The 19,126-nt window shown below is 41.4% G+C and overlaps 1 protein-coding gene across 6 annotated transcripts in view; it reads right to left on the bottom strand.

The window, feature by feature from the left end:
* Positions 1–19,126, bottom strand: part of LCORL (ligand dependent nuclear receptor corepressor like) — a 649,811-nt gene that overhangs the window by 471,492 nt on the left and 159,193 nt on the right. For 4 of the 6 annotated variants that reach the window (XM_086964041.1, XM_086964042.1, XM_086964044.1 and 1 more), the window contains exon 6: positions 13,996–14,089. In XM_086964041.1, coding sequence (XP_086820167.1) covers positions 13,996–14,089 — 94 coding nt within the window. Of the gene's footprint in view, positions 1–9,049; positions 12,974–13,995; positions 14,090–19,126 lie in introns of those variants that run through there. The other 2 variants (XM_086964045.1, XM_086964046.1) reach the window with 1 other exon arrangement.

Genomic DNA, 19,126 nt, shown 5'->3' with positions numbered 1-19,126 from the left:
ACATTAAACGCTTGACCTTCGACCAACCAACCAGACAACTACGATCCGCCTCCCTCTTCCTTGCAGACACCCCGCAGGTCTGCAGAGGCAAAAGTGGAGGACGCTACCTCACACCTGGCAGCCCAAGCTTGGAACGACCTTCCCCTGCATCCCAGCACCACCCCATTGCTCCAGCAAGTCAGGAAAGGACTCGAGACCTGGTTTTTCGAATACATTTAGCACCATGAAGCAAGCAGCAACTCCAGCGCCTTGAGACCACCACAGATGATTTGCCATGCTTTATAAATCCATGATTGATAGTATACCTGCAATAAGTCTGCTCAGCACACCTATATTGCTTGGTTGGTATATTCAAATGCCTATACTGAAGGAATTCTGGATCAAGACTGCTAAGGTCAGTGACTGTAGGTTTTGATTGATGATCTTGCTCTATGCCGTTTGAAATAAAGGTTGTCTCCACATTTATTCCATGCTGATTCCATGCGTTGCTGTTCTTACAGGTTACACAAGGTACTTAACCACCATGGATTACAGCACTTGTGGGCGACTTCTTAGCCTAAAGTCAGCTTGAAGGGCAATGCTGTGGTCAGGGAATAGGCTTATAGAAATGAGCCTTATCAATTTATCAACTGTGCACTGCCCTTCACTCAAGTCTTCAAATGCTTAGTTGCAGTGTTGATCAGTCAGGAAATCCACTGACGGGGACTTCATGATTTTCTGACATGTTGCTGCTTAATGTACTACTGGCAAAACCTCATGCAATACCGCTATACCCAATTAAATAATGTCCTTGTAGGCCTAGTAGCTTCGTTTTTCTACAGAAGAAAACAATTGGTGATAAGAGATTTCAACATCTGAGTGGGGTGGTAGGGATGTGTAAGTCAAATGTTTTTGGGACAACCTTAAACTTAATACACTAAGTAACAACCAGTGATTGGACAGAGGCACTCGGAATACCGAATCTTCAACTACATAAATTTGGACATACCAATTTCCTAAAGATGTACGATAAAACAAAAACGAGGCCATGGAATAATCTAGATGGATATCTTTTTGAATAGGATCTCGGCATTCTATTCTCACTCGACCGCATACTAAGTAATTACAACCACATATTTAGCTAGATTTTAGTGACATTAGACAACCAAATTCCACTGTGATGAACCATTTATTTCCACAAAGAATAAGAAAATCATATGGTTGTTAGACAAACAAGAACAAGCTGATAAAGCAACCTTTTTTTTGAGATTCAGCACCACCACAAACTTCTACTGGAAAAATAAAAATACTGCACTTCAGAATTCAACTTCTCTCAGTTACGTGACAGACCTAATGATGGATCTGGGAGGCAACTTTCAAGTCTCAATATACCAACAACTTAATTCATATAACTCAATTACCAGAAATATACAAAATATTCTAAAACAATATTCAATGCAAGCTTTCTAATAAGAGATGAAATGGTAAACAATGACACTCAAAAGTTATAATGCGAAACCTCATCACTTTAAACCAGACATCCAAGATATCTTAATCCCCAAGAGCAAATATTCTGGGGTTTCCAGACCATAAAAACCTGGCTCATATCCTTTGCGCATTGGCAATGCTTCAAGAGATGGCAGCCACTCGGAATACACTTACCTCTCGATGAAATGGCCCATAATCCTAAATTATTGAATATTCTTGGTTATGCCTTGTTTAAAGAAACCTTCAATAAAATCACCCAACATACATAATTTTCAAAGTGCAGTATCCAGTGAATTCTGGAACAAGAGCGAATTAAATAGCTGCAGTCTTATGAAAGCACTACTCGGCTCAACCCAGCTGAGAGCACCAAGAAGCAAAGCAGGTGTTACTGAACAACTAGCTGACTTTATAATGAAATTTGAGAACAATTTTGTAGCTGACCTTTTTAACATCCGTTAACAGCTTTCGACTTGACCTGCATTGGCACAGACCAGTTAGTTGATGTGTTCGAGGATGTGGCTAAGTCACCTTCGAGTCCCTCTCTTACAAAAGACTTCAGCCTCTCCTAACTCTAAGAAACCCATGATCAGCCAATCTTTGCCAAATTGTGGTGCCAAAACACAAGAAAGGCTGACCATGGTGGTGACGCTTTCTCGTGTTGTAAACCTAGGCCAGGACACCACTGCTAAAAAATGCTGAAATGAGTAGCCCGCTTTCTGGAAGTGATTCTTATCAGTTTCCAGACGGATGTCAAACTGTTGGTTAAAAGCTTTGGTCTGAGTGTCTAAAGGATGTTTCTAGCTAACTCTCGCTGCATAAAAAACGAATACCCTGTAATAGAAGATTAATCAGAACAACTTCTGCTCATTTTGAGAAAGAAAAACAATCTTTAAATTGTGTTAATTTAACTGTACCATTAGAAAGGGAGCAGAGTACAGTTGTGCAATAGCATCATAAATAGCCTATCTTCACAGTAACGCTTTTTCTGGTGGATACAGTATCTGCCTGTGGTTTCCTCACCTTATGAATATCCCCTGCACCAGCATTCCGTGGAAATTTTTCCTAGCTATGCGCCGATGAGGCCGTCGCAATGCCATGGCTCCGCACACAGGTCCGCATGACGTCACTGGAGCCATAAGAGATCCACACCAGCGTGATGAAGTCATTTCCACCCGCTTTTCCGTGCCACCGAGGCAAAACGGGCGAACAGACCATAGACACAGAATACACAGAATTCACACAGTGTAAATCGAAATAAGAAAGAAAAGAAAGCTCACATTTCAAATAAGCCCACATAAAGGCAAATCGAAGCATTACAGAAAGACAACATGAAATCACCAAATTAACGAACACTTCTTTTTAACCCCTTCCATGCTGGCACGTTTCCGCCCCTGTGCGGTAAACAAACGAACAGGGGCGGGCCATGACGAACCCCAGCCGTCATCAGCACACGAGCACTTTAGTGCATGACGGCTGGGGTTCGTCACCAGCATGGAAGGGGTTAAGGTATAAAAGGGTGGACAACTCTAGTGCGGGTGGGTCAGTGAGTATTCCACAGGCAGATACTGTATCCACCAGAAAAAGCGTTTCCGAAGGAAAGTAACTTGTTCTGATGAATACATCGGCCTGTGGATTCCTCACCTTAATCCCACAGCAGTCCAACCCCCCCCCACCCCCCGAGGAGGGTGTCACCCTTCTATACCAGAGAGTCTTGCAAAAGAGCGCGCAAAATGGCCATTCCTCCTCACCTCGGAGTCTATGCAGTAATGCTTTGCAGAAGTGTGGAGGGAGGTCCAAGTTGCGGCCTTAGAGATGTCCAACACAGGAACACCTCTGGACAAGGCAGAAGTAGATGATTTAGCGCTGGTGGAATGAGCTCCAATGCCTTCAGGAGGCTCCTTACCAGCCAGAGCGTAGCAGATTGTGATGCACAAGATGATCTACCTGGATAAAGTGCACTTGTGCACCGCTTTGCCAGTCATACGTCCAGCATAGCCCACAATGAGCTGATCATCCTGACGGAAGTCCTTTATTCTATCCAAATAGAAACTAATCGCCCTCTTTGGATCCAAGCGATGAAGCCTCTCCCCCTCCTTGGAAGGGTGAGGGGGGAGGATCGAAAGTAGGGAGGGTAATGTACTGGCCTAGATGGAAGGGAGTTGCCACCTTAGGCAGAAAAGCAGCCCTGGTCTTGAGGACCATACTTTCAGCATATATGGTCAGAAAAGGAGGATTTGATTCAAAGCCTGAAGCTCACTCCCCCTCCTGGCAGAGGTGCTCGCCACAAGGAAGACCGTTTTGAATTATAGCAGTCTCAAAGGACTACTGTGCATGGGTTCAAACGAGGAACCCATTAAAAAAAGTTAACACTAGATTTAAATCCCACTGGGGCATAATAAAAGGAGTGGTAGGAAACAGGTTTGTCAGTCCCTTTTTGAACCTTAAGACTATAGGAGACTTAAAAATAGCAGCTAATTTCCAAATCAACACACTGAGGAAAATCAAACCCTTCCTCCCGACTGAAGACTTCCAAACGGCTGTACAAGCGTTAGTCATCCCTCGAATCGACTACGGAATTGTGACCCTCAGCGGACTCCCGCTATCCACAACAGCACCCTTAAGAGCCTCCCTGAACGCTGCCGCAAGACTCATTACTGGCTCAAGAAAACATTCGCACATTTCCCCAGATTTAAAGTCCCTAAAATGGCTGCCTTTTGAAGCCAGAATACAACTAAAAATTGCAGTTATGACACACGCGGCCGTGCACCACAATGCACCCAACTACCTCGCTCAAAAATTGTCCATATCAGGAGGTTCGAGGTCCAATAGAAGCTCAAAAAATCTACTCCTGAAACCCCGTAGGTTCAGGAAAGAGAAAACCTACAAGCGCTCCTTCTCAGGAATAGCACCCAGGATCTGGAATGCGCTCCCGCCTGAAACTAGGCGTATCTCCTCCGCTGCACTCTTCAAGAAAGAGGTGAAAACCATCCTTCTGGCCAAGATCTCCTGAACCTTATAGGTGGTGGATCAGAGACTCTACATTGCCTTGTATCAATGCTCACCTTGACCTTTGGCACTATACCTCTACTTGATGGTGACACTACTACGCTACTTTCTTCCTACCGACCAATATATGAGACACATTGGGTCACTGATTCACCCTCCCGATGCCCTCACCCAGTGCGCTCTCTATACTAAAGCACTGGTATAAGCCTGCCACACACCCAAGGTGTACCTGAACACCTCTGTAATTGGGATCAATGACTTGTGCCGTTTTATTACCTGTTCACCTGACTGTATATTGATATGTTTTATGTATTATGTATTTTATTATTATCATCCTTTCATGTTAGTGACTACTACATTGCTCCCATTACCTCTGTTCATTCCTACTGCCCCTACCCTGTCATTGTGAAGCGCTCTGATATCTGTAAGGATCGTGTTCGCGGTATATAAAACTTTGAATAAATAAAATAAATAAATAAAAAGAGACCGCTGATCAGGCAAAGAAAGAAAAGTAGACAAAGCACACAAGTATCCTTTAACAGTGGCCACAGCACAACACAGCTGAGTAAATGATGCGAAAAACAAATAATATCAGAAAGATGTGCTTTCAAGGGATCAATAGTCTTCTCTCCACACCATTTAACAAATGTTGACCACCTATAGGAGTAGATGGATTTGGTGGAGTGTCGCCTGTCCGATAAAATAATGTCCACCACATCAGACGGGAGAGAATAAGAATTCAGGTTGTCCTGTTCACTCTCCAGGCATGAAAGTGTAGGCTCTGGAGGTGGGGGTGAAGAACATGGCCCTCTGACTGCAAGAGGAGGTCTACCCTGAGAGGGAGACTGAGCGGAGGGTGAGACGAGAGGTGAAGGTCTGAGTACCACACCCTTCTTTGCCAATCCGAGGCAATCAATATGACTTGGTCTTGGTGAATCTTCCTCAGAACGCAAGGAATTAAGGGTATGGGAGGAAACAAAAAGGAGTTGCGAGCTCCAACTAAACTGAAACGTGTCCCCTAACACCCTCTGCAGCGGAAGCCGAGACTGCAGAATGACGGGCAGTGTGCATTCTCGAAAGTAGCAAAACTGTCTACCCGAGGAGTTCCCTACGTACGAAAGATGTGTTGAACTACCTCTGGATGAAGCCCCCACTCGTGGTCGGAGAACTGCCGATTGAGAATGTCTGAATGCACGTTTAGCACCCCGGACAGATGATTTGCCATCAAGCAAATCCGACGGTCCTGAGCCCAGGACCAAAGTCATAAAGCCTCCCTGCAGAGACTGTACAACCCTATTCCTCCCGGCTTGTTCACATACCACATCGCGGCAGTGTTGTCCTTCAGGACTTGAACCCACTGACCACGAAGGGAAGGGAGAAAGGCCTTGAGCGCTAAACGAATCGCTCGTAATTCCAGAGGTGGATATGAGACAACTCCTCCTCTGGAGACCAAGGACCCTTGATCTCCAGATCCCTCAGACGAGCTCTTCACCCTAGGGTAGAGTCATCCGTTATCACTGTGGCCACCGATGGAAGGAGGAAGGGCTTCCCTTGAGACAAATTGCCCTCCACACTCCATCAAGATAGAACCGCTGCAGCTTCTCTGGAGATCCTGACTGACTCCCTGAGATCTCCGTTGTGCTGATAACACTGTCTGCGGAGGCACCACTGGAGTGCCCTCGTGCCAGAATGCATGGTTGACCAACAGAATGCAGGAGGCGACAGACAGAGCAGACGAAGGACCTTCAGAACTGGAACAACTGCTCCATTGTGGAATAAAGGTATCATCTCCTGAATGTTGAGAATCCTTTGTGGTGGAGGAAATGCTCGACACAGTGTCCAGTATCGCCCCTATAAACAGATTGCGCTGGGAGGGCACCAGGTGAGATTTGGGCACATTGATTGAGAAACCCAAGTCTAACAGTTGAGATGTTGCCCGCAGAGGATGAAGCACCATCTCTGGGGACTCGCTGTGAGCAACCAGTCGTCCAGGTAGGGAAAAACTTGAATCCCGACCTCCTGAGATGGGCAGCCACCACTGCCATCACCTTGGGGAAGACTCGAGGTGCAGTAGTAAGACCAAACGGAAGAACCGCAAACTGGTAATGCTGCGACCCAGCCATAAATCATGGATACTTCCTCTGAGACTTCAAGATTGGGATGTGAAAATATGCATCCTGCAAGTCAATGGGCACCATCCAGTCCTCTTGATTGTGATTGCAGACCTAAAGATTTAGCCGTTGCTTTACTGTCCTTAAATCTTTGCAAGACAGAATCAACCTTTTCACCGAAAAGTCTAGATCCATCAAAAGGCAGATAAAAGGCAGCCTGTACATCGTGAGAGCATCCAGAAGACCTCAACCACAGTTCTCCTTGTTGCAATGGACGAACCCATCACTCTGGCAACAGAATCTGCTGTGTCCAAGCCAGACTGGATGACTTGACGAGCGGCAACCTGAGAGTCCGCCAACACCTCGCTCCGATTTTCCTTGTCTTCCACAGACAACTCAGGAAGAAGCTGTTTGGCAGAGTCCATTTAGGCATGAATATATCTACCTAAGAGACAAGTTGCTTTGTTACATTTCAGAGCCAGGCTAGCCGAAGAAAAGACCTTTTTCGCAGACTGTTCCAGCTTCTTTGAATACCTGTTGGCGAGAGCTTGCAGTAAAGACCCTGTAGACTGCTTCGAACAAGAAGCCTGTACCACCAAGCTCTCAGGAGAGGGGTGAGAAGAGAGGAACACTGGATCCTCAGGAGCAGGCCTATACCATCTGGACACTGATCTTGAAACTGCAGGAGCAGACAGAGGGTTGCTCCAAATCGCAAGTATTGGCTCAGTCAGAGCATCATTAAATGGTAAGAGTGGTTCAACCACCGAATAAGGAGAATGGAGCAACTCTGTAAGGAAGATTAGGCTTATACTGAGCCATAGGAAGCTGTAAATCCAAAAGATCTGCAGTCTTCCTGATCACAGACTGATAGAGCAACCTTCTTCGAGGGGGAAGCCTTCTGAGAAACAAAGTCCCCCTCAGGAGAAACGTAAAGTCCACTTGCCACACACAAGTCTTCAAACACATCCTCTGTGTCATACACCTCTCCTCCCTCTCTTCCTGGTACTGTTCCTCAAACAACCTCTGCGCCTCTCTCCTCAAGTGCATCTTCGGCTGTGATGTCGGCGGCGTCAAATGCAGCGTCGACTGCTCCGGGAGCGGCGTCATACAAGGATCCACTGTAGTAACCGGCGCCGATAGAATCCGAGAAGCTTCTCGGGATTGAGCCGGGGATTTCCCATACGGCGTCGACATCCTCGGAGCAGGAAAGTGCCAGAACGGCGTCGCTGGCATAAAGGGCACAAAGGGGGCCTGTGGATACTGTTAAGGCACACCCAAATTGTACGCCATGGGACCCGCAGGTGCACCAGAGGGGTACGAAGCCCTGGCGAAAACGCCACACATTGCATTAAGAAAATGCGATGGATCTGGAGCCGGAAACTGTGGAAGATGAGCCGGTTAGAGATCCAAACTAGGCACCTCTAAACAAAGCCGCTGGAGCTGCAGGTGGATCCGTAGGAGCTGAAGGAACCTCAGCATCAGCTGTATTAGACACTCCCTCTGAAGCCGGCGAGAACCTCTCCACCGGTTCACCGCTCTGGAGTCCCTTCGTGTGATGGGGAATGGACCGGAGTCGCCTGAGGAGAGACTGAAGGAGAGATGAAGTCCTCTACGTCGAGGAGCTGGAGAAGGCGACCTAGACTCCACAGCCTTTAACGATCAGCGCTGAGAAGCAGGTTTCTTCTTCTTATGTCTTCTCTTGGAGTCATGCGAAGTCGATGACTTAACACCTTTTTCGACCCCTTTTTTCTTTCCTTGGCCATATACAGCTTGGCCTCTCATTCCTACAGAGCATTTGGGTTCATATTCCTGCAGGAAGAACAGCCCTCAACGTCGTGGTTAGACGACAAACACAAAACACAGTCTTCATGCAGGTCAGTAATAGACATATGTCCCCTGCATTCCTTACAGGACTTAAAGCCAGGCTTCTTCAGGGAAGACATGTCAAAAGAGAAAGATACAATTGAAAAAACAAAGTATCCAGACGAACGAATTTGAGAGTCCTAGAAAAAACAGTTTGCGCCAACAGCGCAGAAAAAAAAGGGACAGACATCACGCCGACGTGGTCCTCTAATGGCTCCAGTGACGTCATGCGGAGCCGCGTGCAGACCCATGGCATTGTGACGACCTAGTCAGCGCGGAGAGCTAGAAAAAAATTCCGCTGGTGCAGGGGATATTCAGAAGGTGAGGAATCCACAGGCAGATGTATCCATCAGAAAGGCTTGAATAAAGATATATACATTTCAAATGCAATCTGCAGGTTAAATAGGTCACTGGTGAGGTGACTAATCAATTTAAATATAAAGATCATGCATGTTTATTTCCACAGTGCATTTGTTCATCAAATTGGAGAAACACCAGCTGTGCCACTCTATTCCATTCACAGCACCCAAAATGATTCGACAGAGTAAGAGTAAGCTAAACAAGACATTCACTATTTAACCAAAATGAGCAATTCAACACAATGTGGTTTGAAATTTTATATGCAAAAGCATTGAAATGTTTCACTACAAATTACAGCCTATAACATATTAAATTAACTATTAAAAGCATACAATCATTTTTATAACAAACATTTACAGTACAATGACAACACAACACAGAATTCATTAGAAGAAATTCAAATAAATAATGCATGACTTATAGTGCAATTGATTTATGCATAAATATAACTGCCTAAAATCAGTTTTAAAAATTGTTAAGAATCAAAGTAGCCGCAGTGAACTAAATTACTGCGACAATGGAAACTTATTAAAAAACAAAAATCTGAAATGCAAACTAAAATGCAAACAAATCTTGCTAAAATTAAATAACCGTTAAATAAAATAATTGTTTTACTTACTACAATGGTTTAACCAACGACTTTAAAAACCAGAGGCACTGTTTTTTTTATTTTAATATAAAATAGTTCTAAAACATTCAAATAAGACAAAAGCATGTAAGTGGTTGGCTTTTACCTTTTCAAAAGTCGGCAGACACCTGTAGTTTCAGAAATCTTCAACAGAGTCCCAATCAGTATGTATAAATATTGACATTTAAAATTTAAACTACTTGCATTAGAATGCGCTGAGGGAAACAGCCCTTGCTCTGTTTACCTGTGGCATGTACGTGCAGCCAGATAATTCAGAGCATGGATATTTTTTTTAAAGCAGCAAACATTAACACAAATGTATCTAAAAATATTTTAATAGGACCATAACATTAATACAAGCAATAGAGATCTGTAAATTAGACTTTAAAAAACTACAACTGAAGACTTCCATTAGTAGTAAAATATCCCTGATTCTGTGATTCCTGTTACTTTGTCAGGTCATCTTCCAAATAAATCAAACAAAATCTAAGGTTGCTTGCAAAGTATGCTTTAACAGTTTATATTTCTGATAATGTCTGATAAAAAGTTCGGGTAAGTTCAATCAGTTCACCGAACATTTTAGGCAAATTGAGTACACATTTCTAACTTGACCCCATTATGCTCCAGACTAAAGAAAAAAAAAATCTACTGGGGGACATTGCACCAGTGACAATACTTTTCCAAATGTCTTGGATCAAATATGGCTTTGCTGTTAAAAGTGAAAGTCATGACCCTACTATTATGATTTCGCTCTCAAAACACAGCTTAGGTTGGCAAACAGTCAATCACTCCCTGGTTTCTCTGCTATATGCCAACTTATTTTTTAATCAACTAAAAGTACTTTAACATATTTATGTCCTATAACAGACTTGTAATTAGGTTGAACAAGTGATGATATTTTTAAACTCTTAGTGGAGTGCTAGAATATTAAGGGAAATGTAAGCTGTTTAAGCCCACATTCGACATTGTAATACAGGACACTAGTAGAAAATAGGAGTTTAGATCAGTCCATTCTTGAATAAATTACATACAATAAATAAAAATGCATACACAGAATTGGGTACAAAATACAGGCTGTGCAAAATGTGTAAGGAAACCCCCAAAATTGTTATTTTAGTGGTTTGCATGAATTACTGTGGTTAATGAGGACAACTCAAACAAGCCATTTAACAGAAGATGACTAAAGTATAATTTATAATTTCACAGAAGTACTTTGACATTAAACCACCAGAAATATGCATTTCATACAAACAAATATAAATATTTCAAATATTTATATAAACGCAACCCTAAGATGAAATCTTTCAAAGTTAAAATGAACTGCTCAGTTTCACACTAAGCAACTGCAAGTTCAAAAGCTTTTTAAATGTAGGTAAATCTATCAAGACCCTGAACAAACTGTAAATTTGGTTATTAGCAAAATGATACATGTATTGGCCCACCAAAATAAGACCCTGATATATATACTTTGTCCAACAGAAATAATTTCTGAAGTCACAGCAGCAATTGAATTAGTTACAGTGAGGTTCAGTAGCAAGAGTGTGTCAATCAGTAGCAAGAGTGACAGTCAATAACTAAAATAAATGTTCAGTAGTCATAACGTCACCTAAACAGCACGTTGAAATCGTAACTGTTAGATGTATGCTCTATGCATTATGAACGAGCTTCAAGTTGCATCCCTACTTTTTAAACAATGCGAAATTCTCTCCTCGCCCACTAAGAATGTTTTTTGAATAAATAATCCTCAGAGGTGTCCCATTATAGTTACATCTTCCAATAGTCATTCAAAAAATTCTACAGCTACTGGGTCTGTAACTATAACTGTCAGTTAAACAAATGTATACATTACAACAAGGTGTAATTCATGTGCCCCAATTATTTTCTACTCGCCAAAAGAATTTGGCCTAAAATATACATTTATATATTTCACCTACAAAACAAATTAAAATTAAAATAGAATTTTATTTACCGTGGAAGGTGAACTAACTGTTGACTGCTAGAAATGTATATTATTAATACTGCACAAACCTGTTTCACTGGTATGGAATTCGATTTGTATTCTTTAAAAATAAGAATAACACCTTCTCATGATTCTACTTATTGGAGTGGATAGTTATTATAAAAGTTACAAACCAGTAATCACAGTATTAAAATCCCGTATAGCGATGGGAGTACAGAATGATTGGGGAGAAGAAAGATTTTCACCATTTAAAGTTAATGCTTCACGTGACAAGTGTTTCCAAACTTATGCTGGACTATGAAATAAACCTGAATATTTTCACCTATTTGTACAACAATTTATTAAATACAAACTATCAAAATTAAGTGTGCAACTATATAATTCTGAACACAGTGAAAACCCTGAATAAACAATTTTAAAGGCATGTATGTGGTATGTGGTTTCTGAACTGTATAATTTCATATCTCCTGTCAGAGTGGGAATGTCTCTCATACACAGTTGTATATGTACACATGTGCACATTACATATACAAAATAATTTAACATTTATTTTATACAGGATTGCTGCTGTTTTTAGAGCTGCCAGTCCCTGAACTTGTCACATTAAATAAACCAGTATCTGGTAAACGGAATTTCTTCTTCGGTGGAGTCTTCAGTGTTCCAGACCTTTCTTTAACTTTGTATTCTAAAGTGCTGTGAGGTACCCCATAAATCCCTTGTGCTTTCGAAACACTCATTTTGCCACTCATTACCATAGCAATTGCTTCTTCCATTATTTCATGGTCATATTGTCGATAGCGTCCACGTTTTTTCCTTGGCTGTTTATTATCTTTGCACAGATCATCTGCGTGATCAGAAGAAGCATCAATTGAACCATTCTTTGCATGAAGACATAGAGGCGAGAGGTCTCCATGAATAATGTAGGGATCAACACTTGAACGAGTTACAGGCACAGAACATTCATTTTTGCTCTGTTTAGGTAAAATATTTTTCAGTTTTTGAAGAGCTGATGCATCCAGAACTGATGAAGTTTTTGAAACGTGATACATGACGTCAAGAAGACCAGACGTGTCAGGTTGTGGCTTGGGCACAGAACTAACTCGTACCTGAGGAATTTTCAACTGTACAATAGGACTTGACGTTTCACAATTTAGTCCTTCATGTTTTTCTTTGAACTGAGTAACCATTCTCTGAAGAGTTAACTGGTGGAGGTAACTGGAAGATGTGGGGAATTTCAATTCTGAGGTTTCAAGTAAGTTAAGCTTATTTTTCTCTGTGCGCTCTGCTTGAGCTTTTGCCCACAAGGCTACTTTTTGCAGCACTTCACAGGTTTCTTTATTGTTTTTATACAAATAACTATCATTAAAACTTCGAGTTTTGTTTTTAAAATATGCAGGTTTTCCTGCTGTTAAGGCTTTGAAGTGGATAAATAAAGTTTTCTGAGGTATGCCATAAAGTATGGCTGCTTTATTCATGTCCAGTGCTCCTGACTGAATGTCTTTCATAGCTTTTGAAAGTAAACCATCTGCAAACTCAGCACTTCTTTCCAAATAGTCCTCTCGGTCTCTATGTCGTCTCCTGGATGGATGGAATGAAACGATGGTAAACTGATGCATGAGAGACTTGTAAAGAGCTATTGTAGGGGACAGTCCACTCCTTTATTAAACGTCTTGCTTAGGTAACATCACTGCTTCTGTCATTATGTCTTTGAGATGTAGCAGTTATTGGTTATCATAGCAAAAGCTACAATCCTGCTAGGTCAGTGAGTAAATCAAACAAGCTTCTACAGCAGCACTTCCAAGATCTTAAAGTCATAGCTCAGTATATGCATATTATTCATGTGTGCTTTCTATTCCTCTGACAGTAGCTTGCAGAGCAAAACCGTTATAAATATGGTGATGCAATTAGCAATCCATTACTAAGTTTCCAAATCCTAAAGTTTTTTGGTTAGTAGAAACGTGACGTTACCGCTAAACAAGTAATAAAAGAGTCAACCCCCTTAAATTTTGTGCAACAGAAATGTAAGCACACGCATGTGCACAACACATCATTTTATATCCATCTTGTTATACTGAATTACAAAACAGATAACCATATAACTTTATAGTCTGTTTTAAAAGATAAATGAAACCATGCTTTATTGCCTTTTACATTAATAAGCAAACCTTTCCCTCTGCTGTAGAATACTTTGAGAGAACAAAAAGACTCTAAAATTGTAAATATATCCCACTTCCAAGGCAACAGAAACTTAATGGGTTTTCAGGTCTCATCCTTGGAGTATTTTATGACTAATTAATTTCCCAAATTCTGTGTCTATACTTGATTAGCTGCCTGTTCAAGACTTAACTTATCTTTTTGAATACTTAGAAGTTCAAATGAGTTTGATTGTAAAACATTTTAAATAAAGAAAAAGAGGAAAATAATACTCAACAGAAAAAGCACATGAAATGCAATAGTACAAAATCATTTCGGTATTGCCAATCCTTCGCTACAAGAAACTCAAATCATCCCCTTTTTTCAATGCGAGACAGCAAAAGATCTTCATTAAAAACATCTATATACAAAAGTACTTCAGCATTAAAAAACAAAACGTTTCTTACCGCGACAATGGAGATTCATATGAGGAATCCAATGTAGTTATTTTTTCTGAACACAAGCTTGCTTTTTTAGTAGAAAGATCTAGCACACCATCTCCTATTCCAGGAAAAAAAGAATCCAAACCAAATGATTCCATTATTCTGGCAGATAGTATTATAAACTGAATTATTCTTAAGGCGAGAAAGGAAAATATATTTTTAATCCTACGCCTTCTTCGTAGAAGTCTTAACTGAAGTTCTGAACAAAATAACAGTCGCCCCATGGTTTATATGAAAAGCCTAAACAAATTTCAGAAGAAAATATGGGTAAGTTCTAGTGACTATGATAAAATGAAACAAACCAGTGCATTCTAGGTAATGTAAAGTTCAATTTTACTAACCAGATCAGCCTAAATAAATAGCGAATAGATACAGCTATCCACGACAGATACTATAATGAGGTATTCTGAACTGGTTCCCACTAGAAAACGTCTTACTTTTTTTTTTTTAAATCTCTGTACAATGGGGTACTTCTGATAGTCTCTTGTGTATATGCCCCAACCCCTATCACATGGTAAAAGAGGCTACTCCCCAAGTTAAGTTTCCAGTATGGCCATAGTATACGGTGTACAAAAATACACCAAATCATTAAAGGTTACATGCCACCTGTGAACTGCAGAACATATTGTGCTATTCTGCTAGGCTGACCCAAAAAATAAAAATAAAAAAAAGCTATGCCTATATGTGTAGTCAGACTGCTGCAACCTTTAAATCTACTGGTGCACCCATCTAAACAATGAGAGGAAGAAACGCAACTTTTAAAGAGCAAGTCACTTCCTAAGTAGACCTTGTAGCCCACAAGGTAGGATGCCTTGTTTTTAAAAGTGACACATGTAAGACTGTCATGTTGGCAAGCTCAATACTGTCCAAGCCCCAAAATAAGAGTACAGGAGTCCGATTTGTTGTAGAAACTTGTATTGTAGTGCAAAATACAGCCAACACGTATTTCGTCACACATGTGACTTTAAGGCTGTAATTACATATGTATACAAGTAAATATTTGTGTAATTGAAACATATGGTGTATAAATACACTCTGCGTTATTATTTTATAAACCGTGATGCGAGTCTACTCCAGAAAAAACAGTTTTTGGGAACCATTAATAAAGTTATCACGTGAAAATAGAGTTTCTCTAATGCGAACAAGCGCTAAAAGAACATCCAAGCAAGAGAAAATATTTTTCCCTGGTGAATTTTTATAGAAAAAGGTTTAAAGCAGGGTGTTTTTGCTCTAATGATTAGTGAGAAATTATATAGAAATTAAGAATGTGCACAGGTGATAAACTCTGTAGCTAACCACCAAAAGTAAAAGGGATAGCCTTAAGATAAAAGGTCAATCGTATAAAGAGGAGCTAACCAAAATGGAATAATATTGTTGTCACAATCCCATGGGTCAACAGGCCTGGTTAAGAAAGATATTCCTGAAATGGTCAGAGGAAAAAAATATAATATTTTCAAAATTACAATCACACCATTGTTTATTTATCAAAGGTTTAGAATTTTATATCAGTTGTAAAGCTGGTGTTGAAGCTGCACTCAGAGCGTAGAACGGCAATGACAACCCAGGTCTTCAAAACGTATTCCACTGTTCCACACCGTAGAATTATCTTTCAGCTGATCAGTATATTGGACATGGTGTCTAAAAGAACATACGTGGATAATGGTAAATTCAAGAAGGATTTCAAGACCGATCCCTACAGTTGTGAGCCTGTCCTATTAAAGTTGACAACTTACAACAAAAGAAGTGATGAGTAAATTCAAATGTTGTCCATGTAGATTTGCTAGCTAAGCTTCTTCAAAAGTGTCCAGCACTATCCAAATGTGATAACAAGAACTAATTCGTTCTAAAGAACGACCAGTTCAGCCCTATGAAAAAATAGGAGTTAAAGAAGCAGTGTCAGCTAAGTCCTCACCATAATTATTTTTTTAAGACACTAGTTTGCCGAGCTGAGAAAGCCGATTGAGTATCCGGTAAAAAAAAAAAAAAAAAAATTTATATATATATATATATATATATATCTCTATCTTGAAGTGGTCTTGTCAAGGAGTGCTTCGATAAGCCTCCTATATTAGAGGGTATACAAAAAGAAACCACATGTATACATGAGTGAGTGGAAAACAAAACCCATCATAAGTCCTGTGTCTGGTCAAGAAGACGTAACACCTAGAAGATGAACAAAACCGTAATTTCTTCCTACAGTAGTAAATTCAAACAGTAACCTAAATATTCGTATATTCCAGGCTCAAAATCAAAACCCAGTCTGTAGTGCTTCGGTACATTAGTTCTTATGTGAACTGAAGTGTTTCACCAATTAATTTGATGCATATTGGGTAGTGTGGGGCATCTGTACACCTCTTAGCACCACAATCCGATTACTCTGTAAATCCCAGATATATTGGCATGTGCCAACAGTGGTGTGACCTAATAAAATCATTATTACCCAGTCATTTATTTAGTGACTAAACAATGAAAAGCTATTTTCACTGCATAAGGCTGTAGCTATTATGATCAGAAAAACAAAAGTACAGTTAAAATACTATTTTTGGTAGCCTTGGTTTGGAATAAGCTACATGATCTATTAAACCACTGTCCTGTCAGTGTTTCCCCTTGAGGATATGTGAAAAATGCACCTAGGGTCAGAAACAACCGTTTGGTTGTTTTGGCATGAAGGCCTAGATATGATGTATGCCTCTCAAACTCAGTGAAAGCAAGTGAGGAGGGCTTGGGATCATCACTAACTTGGGAGGCCAGAGTGAAGCCTGCCCATTCATAATTCAGCTGAAAGTGAGACCTGGGGCAGAATTCTCCTTTCATCCAGGGTCACCTGTAGCCAGCCATGGTCCATCACACTTGAAGGGGGAGCTGGCGCCAAAAAAATATGACAAAGTTGAGGAGTTTTTGCACTGCTGATTTCCCTAAACACCCATGGCTGGGCGGCTAGCCTTCTCAGACGACAAAGGTTCTGCTCGGTTACATTTCACTAAAAATTACCACAGTGGGACAAGTTGAAGAAAGCGTGACAATATTGTTGCAGAGATTCTGCTCCTACACAGAACTGTGCTGAGACCTAGGACCTCAGTGAATTGTGGTGGACCAAAAAACTCACCTCAGTACCTAGAAACCCTAACCAGCTGGCATCAGTGTCACATAAGCTCTTCGTCCTATAGCAAAGGAACCAATGATTAGACAACCCAGAATAAGACTTAGGTTATACTCCGGAATGGAGGGAAGCAAGAACACTCTCGTTCTACTCTCCAAACAGGAGTAAAAAAGAGACAAGGCAAGGTTAAATTATTTACTTTAACGACGTGCTCTAAGATGCAGTACTTTTGCTGACATAAGCAGACATTAGAAATAATATGATCAGCATTGTTACAACTCCATAAAACACAAAAGGAGAAATCATTACAATGATGGTGAAAACCGGTATTATAGCGCCTAGTAAGTCATCCTCCCTTGCTACGAACTACGTTTTATAAAATATAGAAGGTCTCTTAGGCTTGTGTGGGGGACCCCATACCTCTAAGATCAGCAGGAATGAATCACATCGGGATCTGCCAAAGCTCTGGAAACTGAATTCTTCCAAGTGCCCGAAATCATGCTTACAGTGCAATATTAAAGTCGCCAGAATCACGTTGGTTGCATCCTCCTGTATGTTATGGCTAAAACGTGAGCCATTAGCCCGAACAGCTATTTTGTTATGATAACCTTGAAGGCTTTAGCACTCACTGTGCAGACTAGGGTCGTAATGTAAGTCTAAGGATGCTGAAAACAAGCCTCTCATGTGAAACAATTCACGCAGCCTAACTTACAACAGTTATATGCACGGTCGTGTGCAAAAGCAGCAACAAGTAAAATGGGAATTAAACTGCTAATAAGCCTATGATAACATAGTAATGTGGGCAACCAGGCTCAGCCCTCACTACAACATGTGCAAAGAGGGCGGGTTGACCCTGGGAATTTTGTGCCCAATAGTTGGGGATTGCCCAGGAGTCAGTCACTGTTGGCTAATGCTTCCTACAATAGTGGCACCTTACCCACAGCTTATAAGGAATATGCTACTTACCAGTATGCATCTGTTCTTGGCATGAAGAGCTGCTGACATTCATATCTGTGCATAGATCGCCGCCTAGTGTTGGGTTCGGATGATTGCACATTGTTGGCCTGGAAGAGTCTTCCAAGTATCACAAGATAGGTGGCTCCTCCCCTGGACTACAGTGCGCAGGGGCATCCTCTCCATCCTCAGATTGTTTTTTCGCCATTGTGGCAGAGATGGAGTGTAATACAGAAAGTGATGACCATGCCTGAAAATGATTGAGAGCTACAGCTGCGACAGGCACCGGGGAGGAGGGTGGGCGATATGAATGTCAGCAGCCCTTCATGCCAATAACAGATGCATACTGGCAAGTAGCATATTCCGTTCGAGGCATGAGGGCTGCTGAATTCATATCTGTGCATAGGATAAATAGCAGTTACCTCCTTACCGGCGGGTGCCCGTGCCAGCTGCAGCAGTCTGAAAGAGAGTTCTGAGAACAGCCTGTCCTACAGCAGCTTGCTGTTTGAAGTGTACATCTACGCAGTAGTGTTTGGTAAATGTATGTATGGTGGTCCATGTGGCTGCTCTACATATATCCTCTAGAGGAATGTTACCCAGGAAAGCCATGAAAGCCCCTAACTTGCGTGTGGAATGCGCTCTAGGGGGAACTGCTAACGTGCGCTTAGCCTTTTGATAACAGATCTGGATGCACTTAACAATCCACCTGGCTATACCTGACTTGGAGATGGGGTTGCCTTTATGTTGTGGAGAGAAGGCAACGAACAGCTGTTTAGTTTTCCGGAAGTCTTTTGTCCTGTCAATGTAATACAGGAGAGCCCTTTTGACATCCAACGTGTGCAGTGCTCTGTCTGCCACTGAGTCAGGGTTAGGAAAGAAAACTGGCAGTTCTATGTTTTGGTTAAGGTGGAACTGCGAAACGACCTTTGGCATGAATTTAGGGTTGGTGCGAAGCACCACCCTATTTGCATGAATTTGCAGGTAGGGTTCCTGAATTGTGAGGGCTTGCAGCTCACTGACCCTCCGCAGCGATTTAATAGC

The sequence above is a fragment of the Lissotriton vulgaris genome, chromosome 3_2 (assembly GCF_964263255.1).
Source record: "Lissotriton vulgaris chromosome 3_2, aLisVul1.2, whole genome shotgun sequence".
Taxonomy (NCBI): Eukaryota; Metazoa; Chordata; class Amphibia; order Caudata; family Salamandridae; genus Lissotriton; species Lissotriton vulgaris.
The sequence above is the reverse complement of the archived record's forward strand: the minus strand, read 5'-3'. Positions and strand labels throughout refer to the sequence as shown.